The sequence below is a fragment of the Maylandia zebra genome, linkage group LG13, assembly GCF_041146795.1.
Source record: "Maylandia zebra isolate NMK-2024a linkage group LG13, Mzebra_GT3a, whole genome shotgun sequence".
Classification (NCBI taxonomy): Eukaryota; Metazoa; Chordata; class Actinopteri; order Cichliformes; family Cichlidae; genus Maylandia; species Maylandia zebra.
Window position 1 is genome coordinate 10770007 of NC_135179.1, and position 18241 is coordinate 10788247.

Here is an 18241-nt window from a genome sequence, read left to right on the forward strand (position 1 = left end):
AAATATTTGATGCACTCCCTTCCTGATGCTGCACTGCTTTTCCATCTCAAAATATAAGACAGCATGTATGCAGAACTTTACCAATTTGACTCAATTTTATGTCATTTAAAGGAAACAAATTATGCACCTGCGTGGAGGTGAAGGGTCATAGAACTTGTACTGGTCCATGATCTTCTCCTCCAACTTCTCCTTCTGCCTCCTCAGCTCATTCAGCTTATCTCTGAAGGTTGGACGACGAGAAGATAAAAGCACAGTAAAAGCAGACAAGAATGCATACACTCTAAACATAAAGGCAGCATATTTGCATTTACAAACACAGATACATGGTTCTGGCATATTTCTTTGTGAGTTTTACATGTATTGTCTTTGCTCTACGTGGAACAGGTCCTTGCTCTCCATGGTCTGCTCCAGCAGTGTGCGATTTTGTAACATCAAAGTCTGGATTTGGTCCAACAGGTGACGGTTCTCTTCCTCCAAGTTTCCCTTCAGCTGGCTCAACAACTAACACAAACATAGACAGATACATTCATATTTGGCTTTAGAAGCAGTATTTTGAAATATGATACATTAAAAAGGTAGACACCATGAGAAAACCTGAAGGGAAGAGAAGAGAGACTCATTACCTCACACTGGTTGGTTAGCTTGGTGGAGGTGATGTCCAGCTGCTGGTACTGCTCCTTCAGTTTAGAAAACTCAGCCTCCAGCTTGGTTTGGTCCAGCTTTGCACTGTTCAACTGGCTCTTTAGGTTTTTATGGTCCAGCTGGAGATTTTCATTGTCCTTCAAGAGCTGACGATAGGTGCTATTCAACCTGAGGAGAGAGAAAATCGACTCCTTGGTATACGGCCTCATTGATTTAATTCAGTCCCTTTGATGAATTAGTGCTAATGTGAGCATAATGTTTAAGGTTATGGAAAAAAGGTTGAGCTGACCTATCATTTTCCTCTTTGAGCAGTTTGTACTGGTCAGCTGTAGCTTGGTGGGTCTGATTCTCCAGGGCCATCTTTTCCTGCTGCTCCTTCAGATTCTTCTCCAGCTCCTCCAGCTCCCCCTTTCTCTGCAAGAGCTGTTTGTACCTACATACGCAAACAGACACACACCTTAACACTTATGTCGTTAGGTCCAGGACCATATTTCCTTGCAAAAGGCGGCCAAACTACAAACTAAAGTCACAAATGAGACTTAAGCTGCAATTAGACTTGAACATGTGCCCATCCCAAGCTCCTAAACCACATCTCACTTGTCCTCCAAGTCCCTGTGCTGCTGTTCCAGGCTCTTGTGGGAGGTCTTCAGCCCACCGTGCTTGCCGATCAGCGCTTCATATTCGGCTGCCTGCCTCTCGTGGAGCGCTGCCAGCTTCTCGTGATCGCGCAGCAGCAGTTCATAGGTAGCTCTCAGCTCCTCTTTCTCCCTCAGCGCTCCTTCACGCTCTCCTTCCACACTGCTCTGCTGGGTCTGCAGCTGGGCGTTCTGGGCCATCAGGGATGCGCTCTGTGAGCTCAGAGTTGAGTTTTCCACCTAAAAAGAGGACAAAGGCAGAGGGAGAAAAGGACATATTACGCAAAGAGGTGATAAGAGTGATGTGTGGCGTGTGAATAAGAACAGCATTAAGCCCCTTAAATCAAACATCAAAGAACTTGGAAGCAGTAGCTGATGGGGCTTTGGTCTGTAGGGGGCACTCTTCCCTCAACCTGCTCTCCTGCTTCAAAATACTACAAAACATCAGCATGAAAGCTGTTTCTTTACATGTTTTCCTTTATGATCACAGCAGCACCCAGTTCTCAAATCCCTCTACAGACATGACTACTGTGTTTATTCACACTATGAACACACACACACACACACACACACACACACACACACACACACGGAGTCCTGGTGTTGCTACAATTTCTACCTTTTTTTTAAAAAAACTTAACTACCTCTAGCCCACCCCACATACAAATGTCCTCAAACAGTGCCCAATTCAAAGCAACACATGCAAACAGAGAAATAGCTACTGTGTAAATCCCTCCACCCTTAAGAAGGGTTTGAATTACTGCCAAACAGGGAGGACAAGTGTAAATCCAGAGCAGAGAGCTAAGCAGCCGGGCAAGGCAACAGTGCAAACAGGGCAGTACACAGTGGAGGCTATAAAGGCACGATGCAGTGCCATCCAAGTCAGAACGGCTAACAAAGCTCTGTTGCCTACTATATGCATGGTTGCCAGCTTTCTGCAAAGTCAATTGCTACAGAACCCAAACTCTCTGTTCTCAAGAACTGAGTAGAGAGCTTCATGGAAAGGGTTTTAATGGCATAGCAGCTGCATTCAAGCCTTACTTCACCAGACAGAAAAAATGGTTGGATGCAGTGGTGCAAAGCACTCCACCATTGGACTATAGAGCAGTGCAGGCGTGTTCTCAGGAGTGATGAATCACGATTCTCAGTCTGGCAATCCGATGGATGAGTTTGGCGGTTGCCAGAAGAACGGTACTTGCCTGACTGCACTGAGACAAGTATAAAGTTTGGGTGATGCGGGATTTTGGTGTAGGGCTGTTCTTTGGGAGCTGGGCCCAGCCCTTTAGTTTCAGTGAAAGAAACTCTTAACGTTTCAGCATACAAAGACTTTTTGGACAATTTCATCCTCCTAACTTTGAGGTAACAGTTTGGGGACGGCCCCATCCTGTTCCAACATGTATCATTCTCTGACTTCACAAAGAAGTGTGAAAAATTCCCCATAAACACACACCAAGCTGTGAGAGGTGTGACGGGATTACCTGTAGTTTGGCATTCTGCGTCTGTAGCGTTGTATTGTTCTCCTGTAAAGAGGCCGTCTGCCTCTGCACAGCCACTATCTGAGCCTGCAGGTTGGAGTTTTGGGTTTCCAGTTGTTTGAGTTGGCTCCTCAGGGCCACCTTCTCAGCCTGCAGAGTAGCATTCTGGGAAGACGACACATGATATTAGACAGGAAAATATAGAACCAAAATTCACAACATAATTCATTCCTGACAGTATCTAAACTTACATTCCTCTCCACTTCAATGAGTCTGTCTTTGACTTTCAGCAGTTCTCTGGTTGCTTCATGGCTTTCTTTCTCCCATTTACTGACAGCCTGAGGGTCTTCCCCCACTTTAGGGGGCGAGCTCTGCACCATCCTCTCCTCCTCCTCTCTCTGCCGGAGCGCCTCGTAGTTTTTCTTCACCTGGGGATGAAAATAGTAAGTCAACAAAATTAAACATTTCAATTCCTGCGACCGCCTGTTCATGGCTCATGTTTTTTCACAGCTTTGGATTAGATTTGTGTCAGCAGGTTCAAAATACAAACACCTCCCTGAAGGAAAGCAGACATCTCCTATAGCACATCAGCCCTTATAAATAGATAAAGTGCAGACAGAAACGAAGAGTGGATAAAATAAATAATGCATCGGCCTTGACAAGTCTTCGATGTTTTCATTGTTTCTAGCGTTTGAGTGTACGAGAAAGATGCTGGGACACGCTGATCTCAAGTGGACAAGCAAGCATATTCAAGTTTTTAATAATGGGGTTTTCTTTAATGTGGCAATGCTAAACATCTGTAAATGAACAAGTTTTATATTAAAGTATTTTTTTTTAAAAAGGAGCCAGTTGACATGGTTCAGGCATCTAGTTAGGATGCCAGATGGGAGGCCTCAAGAGACAGAACAGGCTGGGGAGTTCGGGAATGCTTTGGGATTGCCCAGAAAGAACTAGAGTGTGGCTGGAGAGAATGACATCTGGAATAGTCTCGTCAACCTGCTGCCAGCACAACTCCACTTTAGATAAGCAGAAGACGGCAGACTCACAGATACAAATCCATATTTTTAAAAAATTCATTGGTTGTGTTACAAACCGTTTTCAGCTCCTGGCGAAGCTGCTGGTTAAGGTTGGAGGACTCCTGCAGTCTTGCCTCAAGTGCAGCAATTTTCTCCTCTTTGATCTCCAGAGTTGATTTCAGGGTCGACTCCAGTTTGGTTTCCAGGAGCTTAAACCTGACGATAAAGGTTCAGGTCAGTCCAGACGAGTGTTTGTTTTTGCAAAGTGAGTTTGTGAAAGAAACGCTGTTTAAAATCAAAGCATGTCATTTACACCTCACCAGACTTGATTCATTTTAAGCCTTAACTTTAGTGATTGTGCTTTGTAATAATTCTGATTCCAAGCAAGCTGACAGGCTTCTCATACGAGCTGAATCTGAGGATGGTTTAGCTTTTGTGTGCAGATATAATATTCACCTGTCGTCTGAGCTCTCGTCATGCAGGAGCCTCTCTTTGTTCAGTCCAATTTTTTCTAACTCATGGGTCAGTTTCTCAAGATCATTGGTCATCTGCTGAGTCCGCAGCTTCTCACTCACAAGCTCCTAAACACACAATTACATGCTTTTGAATTCCATATTAGCAACAGACATATTATTAAAAATAACCCAATCAAATTGGTTGCAAGGTTTATTAAAAGGGATATAAAAACAAATTTTTAATCACAAATTCTTAATTCTATCAATATTTGTTTCAATACACAATGAATGGCCTCTACAATATATAAATCAAGAGGTTTAATATGTTTTGAGATAATATTTGCAGATGTCTGATAGTCTAACAGCTATTTTTACCTCTCTGAGCGTGACAAGGGTCTTCTTATCGATCGTGGCCTGTTTGACCAGCTCCTTTTTCTCCCTTTCCAGGTCCTTGACTCTCGTACAGGAGTCCCTGAAAAAGATCATCTCCTTGCCCATTGTCCGATTTTCCTTCTCCAGGGTAGTGATGCGCTGGTTGCTATCATCCAGCTTTGAGTCGCGGATCTCAGCCTGCTGCCTCAGTCGCTTGTTCTCCTTTTCCAGGAGCTTTTTGTCTTTCTCTAGCTGGGAGCTTTCCAACTCCAGAGCCTTGTTCTGGAGGAGAAACGAATGTAATGGAGAGCAGATGGTTAAATATGATTTGGGATTACTCTTTGTCTAAATGCCTTGTTTGGCTGAACTTGGACAAAGATTTGCTCAAAAGGCCAAAAATGTATACGACAAATAATCTGGGTTAATCCAACTCAGCTGGGAATCGCGCTATAATTTCAAAATAAACTAAAAAGAATCAGAGCGGCAGTACAATGCTCCTTAAGCACCAGATCATTTTTCACTTTTTTGATTTATTTAGGAGAATTCAGTCTGCTGAAACTACATTTTTTGAGCCAGTGTGACTGACCCCATTAATCAATGCCAACAAAAGTAACAGACGCCTAAAGCTGTCCCACTAGTTGCCATATATTTGAGCTGGACAAATAACTGCAAGTTCCTCAAAATACCTTTAATTCTTTCATTTTCAGTCCATTTCCACATTTAAGCATTACCTACCTCCTGCTCCAGCTGCTCGAGACGTTTACTGGAGATCTTGAGCTCCTCCAGGTTACGCTGGAGGGACTGATTCTCAGACTCCACCTCTTGCAGCTCTGCCTCCAACTGCTGGATCTTCTTGCTGCTGTTCTCTAAAGCCTTCTGCAGGCGCTGGTTCTCAGTATCTAGGCCCTGGTAGCTCACCTGGGAGAGGAATAGCCAGATTAGGAAATTCAAATCATCTATGAACTAGTTGTGCTTCTCCCTGAAGACAACTATATGTCAGATCCCCTGTAACAGCATTCAGTGATAATAAATTACAAAACTAAAACTGATTCTTCACATTCTTAAATAAACATCATCTTCGTTTGTGCCGAGATGGCCACTAATCTTCATTTGCATATATCTGCTTTATTTCTCAAAGAAATTTATTCCCACAGTTACATCTCACTGCTCTTCAATCACATATGTACCCGCTGTATGACCTGTATTACCTCTAATCTCTCAGTCTTCTTAGACGAGGCTTTGAGCAGCTCCAGACTGCGTTTCAGTTGGCTCTTCTCGCTCTCCAGCTCCCTGTTCTCGGCCTCCAGCTGAGCAGCCTTAGCCCCCGCCGAGCGGAGACTCTCAGCTGAGCGTCGAAGCTCCAGGTTCTCCTGCTCCAGTTGAGTGTTTTCTTTTTCCAAAGCCTCCAGCTGGAAGGCCATGTTTTTCAGGGTGTCCAGCTTCTTCTTGAGGCGGCGGCCTTCTGCCTCAAGCTCACTATTCTCCTTCTCCAAAGAAGCCACCTAAACACACACAGGAAACAAAGATGAGAAGCAAAGCATTTGGCAATACCACCAAATTCTTTTCATCTTACTCCAACAATTGCTTCCAAAAAAAAAAAAATAATAAATCTGAATGTGAGATAAGATAAGAGGATGAAAACTTGCAGACACTGTCACAAAATGCACCTGACCTTTTCACAGGTGATTCCAAGACTGGCAACTTTCTTCTGCAGGCTCTCGTTTTCCCTTTCCAACTTCTGTATCTGAATTTCCAGCTCTTCTGCTCTCTCTCCTTTCTCCTTCATAACTTCAAGCTCTTTGCCTGCAAAAATAGATGTTTAACAACAACTAGAATGTTTATCCATAACATTTTTATAGCACATGAGGAAAGATGAGGGGGGGGAAAAAAAAAACAAAAAAAAAAAAAACCTACCATTACTAACTTGCTGTAATGAACCATAAAAAATAATAAACATGTCACTTACGCAGCTGTTTCCTTTCAAACTCCATCTTATTTAGTTTGGCAGTTGTCTCACAGATCGACTCGTGGAGAATGCGGTTCTCTTTTTCCACATCCTTGACCCGGGCCTCGGCACCCACCTGGCAGCGCTGACGCAGAGACGACACGGTTTGGCTCAGGTGCTTGTTCTCCTGTTCGAGACCCTTCATCTGGAGAGCACATATCAGTTTTATTGAAGGCTAACAGACAACTTTAAGATAAATTATTTACTTTTGGGTGAATTCTATGCTTAGTGACCATTTTTGCAACAACTAGCTTGGCTGCATGAGCCAGTGCTGGAGAAAGACTTTCATTTAGTTTCTTTTAGTCTAGTTAGATAAACTCATTAAAATTCAATTGACATCAAGAAAGAAAACTAATGATGTGTTAAAAAAAAAAAAAAAAACAAAGCAAAAAAAACCAAAAAAAACCCAGAAACTTATTAGGAGTATGCAAAGCTGTTCATGTATTTTGGAACATCACATTAGCCACATCTCATTATGTTCCCAGCCAAGTGCATAGATTTTGCTGCAGTAATCCCAGTGTTCTCTCTGTGTAGCTAATCAAGGCCGGATTTTACAAATCAGACACTTAAACTAATCAAAGGTGTCGGATTTAGGTCTAACGGCTGCAAAGTCCCTGCAGACGGGCAGCGAGCTAGTGCATCTGGGCGACAGAGTGCCAGAAATCTGTTCAGTCAATAAAACATTAGTGGAGTTTCCACTAAACAGTTTTTTGGAGCCAAACGCAAATCAATTACACAAAGATTGCTTTCAAGAAAACTAGAGACTTCAGTAAATTACACAGCCGTGTAGTAGTCGTGTTGTTTTAATGAAATTTCCAGGAATGAGAGTCAGTAACGGTTTTGTGGAGAGCACAGCGTCTATGTCAGAGCCCCATTTGTATTAATGTGTCTGAGACTGTCCAATAAACTGGAATGTTAATTACATTTTAAAGGCACAAAAATATTACGCAATTGGTTTTCAGAAAAGCTGCTCTCTAAATCAGTCAGTGAAGTATCATTCTTGAAAAGAGGCGCAAGGGGAGAGATTTAAATCAAAGTCAGGGCTAGCTTTCCAAAGCTAATTAGCTTTTTACCAAAAACTTTCCACTCCAGGTTATTATTTTTTAGAAAAATATATTTTTGATATTTTAGGCACATTCACAACTGAGTAGGATGTGACCACTCCAAAATATATTTGGATTACTGACTTCTAAAAATTGTGCATATTATTTTTTACTGATGACGTGTCATTTCCTGTAAGCGTGTGCGTACCTGTCTCTCTGAGTTTTCTCTGAGGGTTTCCAGAGTCTTCTCCAGCAAAGCCTTCTCCTTCATCAGGTCAGTACTGAGAGATTCGGCACTGCGGAGCGACTCTCTGTCTGCTGTCAGTTCGTTCTCCAACGACTCCAACTACAAACAATAATTAAAGCAAGTTTGCGATTTTTGTTCTTGGGAGTTTTTCTTATTCTGTTACAGAATAAGAAAAAGATGCACAGGAGATGGTCTTGCAGCATCAATTGTGTGGACGACATATCATAGTCACAAAGATGGCAATGCAGTTATTAATCTGTAACAAATGCTGAATACGTCACCTCATTCTGTCACTAATCTGCAGAGAGACGCATAGAAGCAGCTGTTCACACATTAAAAGTAAATATTACTGTGGCTCGACTCTTCCAGCAGCTGCATTCACATTTTAAAGTGCTCTGGCTCCTCAAGCCACTCAGAAATCTAACTCTGAATTTTCTCTTTGTGAGAGACGAACACAATTTCAAGCCTTTTATTCAACGGCCACAGAGAGAGGCTTATGTTTCTGAAAATAGCTGAGAGACTTCTCTTAGCAAGGGGCACTGGTGTGTCAAACACTGGAAAAGAAAAGGCAATGCAGGGCTCCCCGGATTTATAGGTTTGCTTTCAACCTCCCATCCACCCCTTTCTATACCCTCTCTCCTCCTTTCTGTCCATTTCCTACTGAGGGAAAAGGTCTAGAGTCAAGTACCAGGATGATATATTTTAGAGGAACTTGGTGCAATATGCTAATCTGATAAAGGACATAAATTTTAGCCTCAAAAAACGATGTAGAGCTGCAAATCTATACTAGAACACACACAGAATACCCACTTTATTTCAGTCATAGAAATGAACAGTGAACAGGACCTACATGTGAAACTATATATCCAGTTTTTATTGGGGAGGACTTGGGGTACAGGCAGGCATTTCTCCTTCGAATAACATAATCGGAAGCATAGTTGTCTGCGTAACTTTGAGTCATTCGACAAACATCAGATATGTTTAATCCAAACAGAAAACAGGAATTTACTTTCAGCTAGTTCCCAGAGAGAACAATAATAAAATATGACGTCAATTCTTACTTTCTTGCTCAGCTTCTGGTTTTCCTGGTTAGCTTTGACCAGTTTTGTCACAGTGTCCTGACTGGCCGCTGCTCTGAGTTCCTCAACCGTCTTCAGCAGGGTCTGGTTGTCTTTCTCCAGCTTTAGCAGACGGCTTGACGTTAGCTCATTCACCTCCTCCCCCAGAGACTTCTGAGGGGCTGAAAAATATGGATTACAAATAGCAAATGTTAACAACTAAATCCAAAGAATTCTGTTTTGATTTTTGATTAGTTCGTTACCAGGCCTCTGGAGAACTTCAGTACATGTTGAGGAGCTAATTTAGCCATTTAAATCAGCTGTGTTGATTCGAGGACATCTAAAACCTGCAGGGGCACCGGCCCTCGTGGACTGAGATTGCCCACCCCTGCACTATGGTATAACTTTACAGGTCTTAAAGCCTTTAAAGTGCCATTTTAACAAACAAACTCCCACACAAAGTCTTTATCCAGATCCCTGTCTTGTTAAACCTCTTAACCACTCTTATAATCCAAACGCACTGCTGATCTTTCAGGAGCGCTTGAATATTACTTACAGGTCTTAACCAAGTGGAAAGAAAACCCAGTGGAAGCTGACAAATGCACAAGGGCCATAGAGAAGACACCAGGATTAAGAGCCAATGACCACAGTCTGATCTGTCGGGCCATCTGAACCCTTAATCTTGGTGAACTCAGGTGACTGTCAGCAGCATTTTAACTCAACATGCTATTTTTCGACTTTTCAACTCCGTGGCTCTCCTCTAACCTTCTGTTAGCTCTGGTGTCTTTGATAATTGTTCCAGCTCCCATCCAAGGTGCAGGGATTCATCCATGCTCTGTTTCTGGGCCATCTCAAGCACAAGGTTCTCCTCTAACAGCTCCTTCATTCGCTTACGGTCCATGTCCCGCTCCTGGGTCATTGGGGATATAACAAACATTTTCATCACTATTTGTACTTTCCAAATAGTACCGATACTGAAACACTGAATTAAAAAACGTATCATCATACCATCTCCAGGTCGTGGATCTTTGATTTGATCTGTAGATTCTCCTTCTCCAGGAGATGTAATTTGTCGGACCGGGTCCTGCTAGCATCTAGCTGCTCCTCCAGCATCGTCTTAGTCTCCAGCAGAATCTGGTTGTCCTCCTTCAGCTCCTACAGAAAAGCCAGCAGGTAATAAAAGGTGAACAACAAAACTACAACTTGGACATGTGCTCTCTTTAAACAAAAACGTAAGATTTAAATTAATATATTGCATAGACTGGGCTTACACAGTTTTACATATGCATGAATCTTTATATATGTGAATGGCACAAAATATTCATCTAGAAAAGTGTTTTCTGTTAGATTTATAGTTTTTATTCAAGAGAGCACTAACAATAGTTCAATTTCTAATTCAAACATCAATACTTATTTTTTAAAAACTAGCAGTTTGCAGTGAACACAGATATTGCAGTATAGATAATAAGATGGGTCTCATACTGGTTGCATAATATCACAACACTGCCAACATAAACTAGAGTTATTAATATTTGGCTACGAGATCATGTTTGATCTGTATGTGCAGCCCTGTACCTCAACTCTGGCCTTGTAAAACTCGATGTCATGAAGTCTCTCCTTGTATCGGCTCAGCTCGCTCTCCAGCTTGTCCACGCGTATCGCTTTCTCTCGGAGCGAATCCAGCTCGTCACGATAGGCCCGAGCCGACCGAGCATCTGACAGCAGCTGATAGCTCTGAGGGAGTTGGCAAACAAATGTACAGCATGATAATGTGGATTCATGAAACAAAGAGCAACTGACAAAGAATTTCATGGACAAAGATGCAAACAACCAAAACATGCATTAAAGAAAAAAAACAACAACAACAACACTCAGTGAATCTGGAATCTTGTAAAAATATAAGCTATTAGCAACTTTAGCAAGTTTCTTCTGCTACATAAACAGATCAGGCCAGAATGAACTCGCCCCACAAACACCTCTGGAACCACAAGAATTACCCTCATGCACCTTGTTTACTGCAGTTCACCAGTCAGCCTGTCGCCCACTCCCTATCAAAAGCCATGTGAGGCTGCTGCTTCACTAAAGATAGCTCCAATAGCCTGTAATGAGCTAAGTCACCTGCTGACTGATTAAATCCTGGCAGAGCTGCACAAACAGAGGACTTAGAGGCACAAGGAGCAGGTGGAGGGGACATGTAGTCACATGAATGTTTGTGTGTTTGTGTGCATGTAGGTGCACAAGCATGGACGTCAGTGGAGACGTTACCTCTTGCTGAAGTCTCTTGAGCTCGACCTCCATGTTCTCAAGCTCCTGCCTGGTGTCCAAAAGCTGCTCACTCTTCTCCTCTCTGCAAACAAATGAGAAAGGTTAGCAATGGGAAAAAGGTTAGAAACATTAAGCTTTACACTGAAAAATCCCATGCCAAAGGGTTTTTGTACTTTTTGTTTTTAAGTGTGGATTCCTATGTATATCAGTTCTCGGGATGCACAAGAACATTCCCTTAGGGCTGTTTCGACGTCAAAGCTTTCAGCTACAGTTAATCATTTACAGGTGGAGCACAGAAATGAATATATGAACAAAATAAATGATCAGAAAAGTAGTTTCAGTAGGTAGACAGAATGTCTACCTGCCACATGCAGCCTACTTTGATCTTAAGTGGGTTGGATCAGTAAAACTCCCTCTGTGTCAGTGTAAAGAAGTTTAACTACACATTTAATACCTGAAACACCTAAGTTAATACAACACTAAGTTCCAGTTTTTCTACATGATAAAGAAATGCTGCTGTAGTGAATGAAAGAAAGCATGACTTTACACATAAAGTTCTAGAAGCTATTTGCCCATACTGTCGTGTAATTATTAAAACAGGAAGTCTGTTAATTCACAGAAAAGGTTTAACCCCAAAAAATGTTTTTGGTGTCCTATGAAGGGCCATGGGAGAGCTCTTCATCAGTAGGAAGAGTTGTAAAATAATATGAAAATACAGTTAAAAGTCCAAAATTTGTGCCCTGTTTTAATTTTCAACGCTGCCTATCAGACTGCAGCCTTTGCCGGGCTGATCTTGGATTATGTTTGATACCCTTTAGTTTACGTAATTTGAGAAGCTTCAAGAAGTTATAAGTATTCAGCAACAGGCAGCAGGAATGTAAACCGAGTTTCAGCAGTTAGATCTCTTAAAACCACCGTCAGCTACTTGAAGGCCCCGATCTGTTTCACGTGCTAGTTATGCTCAAATTCCAGCTTTGATTGTTTTTGTCTGAGAAGCTTCTTTGCAATCAGCAGTTATGTAGTCTTTAAAAAAAAATAAAAAATACAAATCTTTTGATGCTCTTAAATCTTTGTGTGACATGTGTCATAGTGAGTAATATGAATCAGTTAGGTATTCAGTCCAATGTGCCACATTTTAGGAAATGCCTCCCAGGCATTCTTGTAACGTTGTGTCCATGAGAAAGGGAAGAATAACCCAAAATTAGGTTTTCAGTTGTGCCGTTACTGGGACAGACGCATAAAAATATCCTATCGTGCCTGGTGTGTATGACCTGTAGCTGTCAGGAGCGTCTTTCCTGCGTCTTGCCCTAAATTTGGTGAGTAATAAACAAACCGATTCTGCTTGACAGCACATTTTGAATAACAGCCAAAGGAAAACAGTCACAGACAAATGAAAAACAGAGTTCAAGAGATTGCATGTCAATCTTTCCCTGAGACTAAAACCCCTGGTGCACTTTGGAGCCAAAAAATAAAAAGAGTGACATAAAAACTGGGATGGAAACTACAGAATTCAATTCATTACTCTTTTTTCGCATCAACAGTTGGGTCGATCTACTATCCAAGACTGTTCTGTAACATTTATTTCAATGACAGTGAAGTAGGGCAGCCTGACATTTGCTGTCTGTGTTGCAAATTCTCCCAGCTCCTTCCACAGAGGGTAGCTTTGAAGGAAAATAACTGCATTCCTGAGATGCTGCTCTCTGTGTGCATGTGTTTGCATGAATCCGCTCCACTGAACATTTGATGGACTATTTGATTACTGCTCTCTGGAGTCTCTGTCCATCTGAATAATAAAAAGCATCCTTTAATTCAGGCATTCTCGTTCACCTTCTTTCTTCCAAGGTTCACGTTATTCTGTTTTCATTTCATCAATTAACTCCCTGCCAAAAATCAAACACCTGTCAACACCACCCACGGAGATAGTTTTGGACTCTCATTGTGAATGCAGTCTGGTGCTTATTTGACTGGTTTAACACGCCATGCATGCACAGACAAACAGTTGTGTTAGTTGCCATATTCAAGAAGCCAAGAAACAAAGAAACCTTTATTCTTAGTCTAACAAATATCTAAATGTCCTCCATCTGTTAGTCTGGTGTTATTTTCATAGCTTTAATTCTTTGTCATATAAAAAAGAAGTATACTCTTGTCTAAGAACAAACAAAAGCATTCTCAATAAAAATACAGCTTTAAAATGAAAAGTTAGGACACCAAATATGGTTATGTTGAAAGATTTGTTGTGCTTTTCAATCAATCATTTAGATCCCAAAATGTAACAAAATATTACTTTTTACTTTTCAATATTTCTATCTATATGATTCTAGAACAGTCCAAATTTATATATCTAGGTGAAGCTGTAATACCTCTATATTAAAACTAATAAGCTTTTGGGGGCAGATAAGTGGAAATAGCACAAAAAATGAACAAAAACAGACCACTGTGGAAACAGTGAAACATACCCCCCAGCTCTGACCTGGTCTCCTTCAGACACAAAAAGCAGACACACACACACTTATATGGAGAGACACTGTCTGTGTATGTGCCTGCATCCATAGACACAACAAACAATCTTCCTCTCCCTTAAAGACGGCACAGAAATCATGTGACCAGACTACATCAGAATGGACAGACGGACCTTTTTGTTCCTTGTCACAGCTCATCACATGGCAATAACCTTTCTATCACAGACACAGCAGCACTATAGCAACACTATAGCAACCAACAAACAAAATAAATCTTGCTCTTGTTGTATTGTGCCCCTTTTTAAGTTAACTGAAGAGATTATAAATGTGGGTCAAGGAAGGAAAGATAAGCAAAACGCCTACAGTGATTGATGGCGACCCATTCCCACACAAGAACTAAGACAAATTAGTTTAAGATCATTCAAGGTGAGATGTTTTTAATGTGACAAGGAAGTGGCTGATCGGCACCTCAATCTAAGATACAATCAATTGTTGAAGAACCATAATTTAGTCCTTTAGTTAGGCCTCATACAAACATTTCGTTTAAACAAAGGAAACAAAACAACGCATCCTTCGACAAACAGGAATCCTTTTGACTAATCAACAACCTGTTTAAACTGGAGTGAGTCGACAGTTAAAACTGAGAATGAGGCTAATCCATGACGTAGCACATTAGCAAATATTGCCTTATAAGAGACCAAAACCCTTTAGAAGTGATAGCCTACATTATACATTAACAAAATGTGAAGATTATATAATGTGAGCAGAACTCACATCCCAGATCTAAATCCTTAAAATTATTATTTGGTAAAATAAATATATTTAACATTTCAATAAGAACACAGACAGCAGCTCACACTGCATGAACAAGCCTGCAATGTTGGTCATTTGTTATGGAGTTCTATCCATGTAAATTAAGCTTTAGCTGGTAGGTAGTTGGACTTCTCTTTTTCTATAAATTTAAGAAGTGCTCAGGACTTTCTCTGACTCAAAATGGGTCTTTGTGTAATAGATGGCTGTCATTTCTCTTAATTTGATAAAGAAAATGAGGGTACGCTTGACTAAATGAAACCTACATGAACAAAACTACTTGAGTCCTGGTGATTTTCCCCCAAGTTAACCTCTTTGCGGTGAGCTAACATTTTTGTCAACACAGGGCTTGCACTCATTTAAATGCTGTTATGGTGACAGATTCACTTCTTTCCAGCAAATTAGATCCACTCAAGTGTGTAAACAATTTCCTTGACATAGTCTATGTCAGGACTGATAACAGCCTATCACAGGAATCCAATTCATGATTATTTCAGCTGGAACAGAAAACATGAAAATCAACCTCTGTAGAGTAAAACAGTTCCTGCAAAGTTGTTAAACAACACCAACTTCAAGGCACCAGCCAGTCTGTCAGGACAGGTACAAGTTAAGTTCATTCGTGCAGCACTACAGGGAGTGCAGAATTATTAGGCAAGTTGTATTTTTGAGGAATAATTTTATTATTGAACAACAACCATGTTCTCAATGAACCCAAAAAACTCATTAATATCAAAAGCTGAATGTTTTTGGAAGTAGTTTTTAGTTTGTTTTTAGTTTTAGCTATTTTAGGGGGATATCTGTGTGTAGGGTTAGGGTTAGGGTTACAAGGTGAACAAGGAGGCCCTGTCATTAGTTTTTCTTCTTTTATACCCTTTCTTGCCAGCCACGCTGTGGAGTACTTGGACCCGTGTGATGGAGCATTGTCCTGCATGAACATCATGTTTTTCTTGAAGGATGCAGACTTCTTCCTCTACCACTGCTTGAAGAAGGTGTCTTCCAGAAACTGGCAGTAGGACTGGGAGTTGAGCTTGACTCCATCCTCAACCCGAAAAGGCCCCACAAGCTCATCTTTGATGATACCAGCCCAAACCAGTACTCCACCTCCACCTTGCTGGCGTCTGAGTCGGACTGGAGCTCTCTGCCCTTTACCAATCCAGCCACGGGCCCATCCATCTGGCCCATCAAGACTCACTCTCATTTCATCAGTTCATAAAACCTTAGAAAAACCAGTCTTGAGATATTTCTTGGCCCAGTCTTGACGTTTCAGCTTGTGTGTCTTGTTCAGTAGGCTTTCGAGCCTACACAGCTTGGAGTAAGACAACGTGCATGAAGAGGATGATGTGGACAAAATACTCACTTGCCTAATAATTCTGCACTCCCTGTAAAATACTTCCACTTGAAGTGAGAAGTTTTCTATTCTAACTGATCCATGTCAGCCATTAAGCCTTTGTCTGCTGGAAAATTACAGCACTTTAAAAAAGGAAACTCTATTATTCATAAACCACATTTAAAAGGCCTCTAAGGTTTCTGAGAATGACTTCACTTTTTCTTCTTTTGTGTGTGGCTCATAACAACAACGAAAGCTCGTGCAACTAATAAGTGGGCCAAGTGGAAATGGACTCTTTGGATAAATATCCAGTTAGACTGTATCCTTTTCTCACAATGAAGGTGATTGCTGATCACGAAGAATCTGATGAAGTTCAAATACTGATCCTGATGACCGTGCAAGATTTTATCTGCCCAGTTCAGATCACATTTGTGACACTTGCAACAGTAGGAAACAAAATTGGCACCCACAGAGATCCATTTACAGTTCTAGCTTCTTTTTTCTGTTCCCTGTGCTTAATTTAGATAATTATTGAAAAAGCTGATATGGTGGTTGCACTCACAGTTCCTGCCGAAGGCGTCTTATCTTGGCCTTGGCATCAGCCAACTCCACAGAGAGGTGCTGTCGGCTCTCAGTCCTCCTCATACTGGGAGAGTCACCGGGAGACTGGGTTGAACAGGGAGCCAGTGGAGAGAGCTGCACACAGTCTCTCTCCTGGGTAAGCTCGACTATAGTCTGGATGGGAGCAGAAAATAGAAGGTGAGGTGTTGTGTAAGTGCTAAGAGGGAAAAACAAAGAGGAGATTCACTGATTCAACGGAAGGACTCCCACCACCCAAAAACTAGAACAGAATAAAAAGTGCACACAGTCCCACATACAGCCCATTTTGATCTACTGCCCCCGACAGGAAATGGGATTTTAATTGAAAGCGGCTGGACTACAGTGATAATCTGGAGGCTATTAGAACCCCCTGACACACACACACACACACACACACACACACACACACACACACGCTGTATCTGTCATTGGGATCTGCACCCCATGGGTTGGAAACTCAATGACGCACGAAGTCAAAGTCAAACATACACACACACACACACACACACACACACACACACACACACACACACACACACACGCATCCATGCGACAGTTAACAGTTTCAACCCTTCCTTCCTGAGGTTTCTCTTGTGTGGTAACATGAAAAAAGGAAAAATTTCCACATAACCCTGTTCGAAAGTGACCTAAAGATTTTCATCAGCAAATCTCCCCCAACAACAGAGAGAATTTCAATTCATTAAATTTTCTACACTTCTTTGTTCTTTGGTCTGCATTGTTTATGTACTTTGTCATTTTACTAATAAGCCTAAATAAGTGTATATTCACACACATATACAGTATGTCATTACCTCAAGCTGTGTGTCCCTTTCATCCACCAGGCGCTTGAGGTGGAAAGCCAGGTTTCTGGAGAGGCTGTCCAGATCCTCTGGAGGTATTTCACCACTTTCCAACCACTGCAGGTCCACTACATTTTCTTGGTTATGAGTCACCTAAAATTACCATCATATTGTCAATAAAGCTTTAGCGAATAGTGAATGTAACAGTGAACACCAGCTGAAAGGTTTAGCAAGGCTTATAACATTTTCTCTTTTGTGTTTGCTGTGGAGGAGAAATACCTCTTGGATACGTGATGCTATGGCAGCTTTGGTGTCAAAGTCCAGAGTCTGGATACGCTCAATGTACTCTTCCTTCTTCTCACACTGTAAACAGAGAGAGGAGGATGCAGGGGCAAAAGTTAAATCTCTAAATCTTCAATGAGAGAAGAAGAGCACGATATTTGAGATGTGACATAGTTGATACTGTAAGTTTAATTGGGGGTCCAGAGGAGGTTAGCAGGCCAACAATGTAAACATGAGCTGAGTGTATTCTTATACATCAGAAAGATGATAAGAGCAAAAACAGCTGAGACAGGCTCTTGAACTGAATAAGAAGATGCAAGAAGATGGAAAAATGTATTTTTTTATTTTTAATGAATAATTCTGATTAGTAGCTAGGCATCTGTGCGTTTTAATGCAGCCTTGTGGTAGGCACATTATCAAGTCAGAGTTAAGTGCATGAACACAGGTGCAGCTTCATTTGAATAAAACAATGGAGTTTGTGAAAGGTCAGTGGTTTTATCTGACGTGCAGTGAGTAAGAGCTGAATGCAGGCTTTGTCATAAGACAGGAAAAAGGTCTGCATTGTCATTCATTACACAGCGTTAGTTGTATCAGAGTTAAAGCTGGCAGTAAATCAAGGAAGACTGGACTAAACAGACTTAAACTCTTCCAAATGTGTTTTTTGGATTGAGAATTAAATTGCAAAAGTATGACCACTAAAAATGACAAATAACAATGATATCTATTTGACCTCCTCATAAAATATCATCT

At 41.3% G+C, this 18241-nt stretch overlaps 1 protein-coding gene across 8 annotated transcripts in view; it reads right to left on the reverse strand.

Moving 5' to 3' along the window:
* The window catches only part of ccdc88ab (coiled-coil domain containing 88Ab), a 63848-nt gene that overhangs the window by 11215 nt on the left and 34392 nt on the right, over positions 1-18241 (reverse strand). For all 8 annotated transcript variants that reach the window (XM_076891510.1, XM_076891507.1, XM_076891511.1 and 5 more), the window contains exons 6-28: positions 17489-17572; positions 17222-17362; positions 16372-16544; positions 11214-11295; positions 10524-10682; positions 9957-10103; positions 9714-9858; positions 8952-9130; positions 7852-7989; positions 6562-6745; positions 6268-6398; positions 5804-6097; positions 5331-5513; positions 4599-4877; positions 4225-4349; positions 3846-3984; positions 3004-3180; positions 2756-2917; positions 1240-1517; positions 932-1075; positions 624-810; positions 356-501; positions 128-220 (exon numbers count right to left, since the gene is read on the reverse strand). In XM_076891510.1, the coding sequence (XP_076747625.1) occupies positions 128-220; positions 356-501; positions 624-810; positions 932-1075; positions 1240-1517; positions 2756-2917; positions 3004-3180; positions 3846-3984; positions 4225-4349; positions 4599-4877; positions 5331-5513; positions 5804-6097; positions 6268-6398; positions 6562-6745; positions 7852-7989; positions 8952-9130; positions 9714-9858; positions 9957-10103; positions 10524-10682; positions 11214-11295; positions 16372-16544; positions 17222-17362; positions 17489-17572 (3770 nt within the window). The remainder of the gene's footprint in view (positions 1-127; positions 221-355; positions 502-623; positions 811-931; positions 1076-1239; positions 1518-2755; positions 2918-3003; positions 3181-3845; positions 3985-4224; positions 4350-4598; positions 4878-5330; positions 5514-5803; positions 6098-6267; positions 6399-6561; positions 6746-7851; positions 7990-8951; positions 9131-9713; positions 9859-9956; positions 10104-10523; positions 10683-11213; positions 11296-16371; positions 16545-17221; positions 17363-17488; positions 17573-18241) is intronic.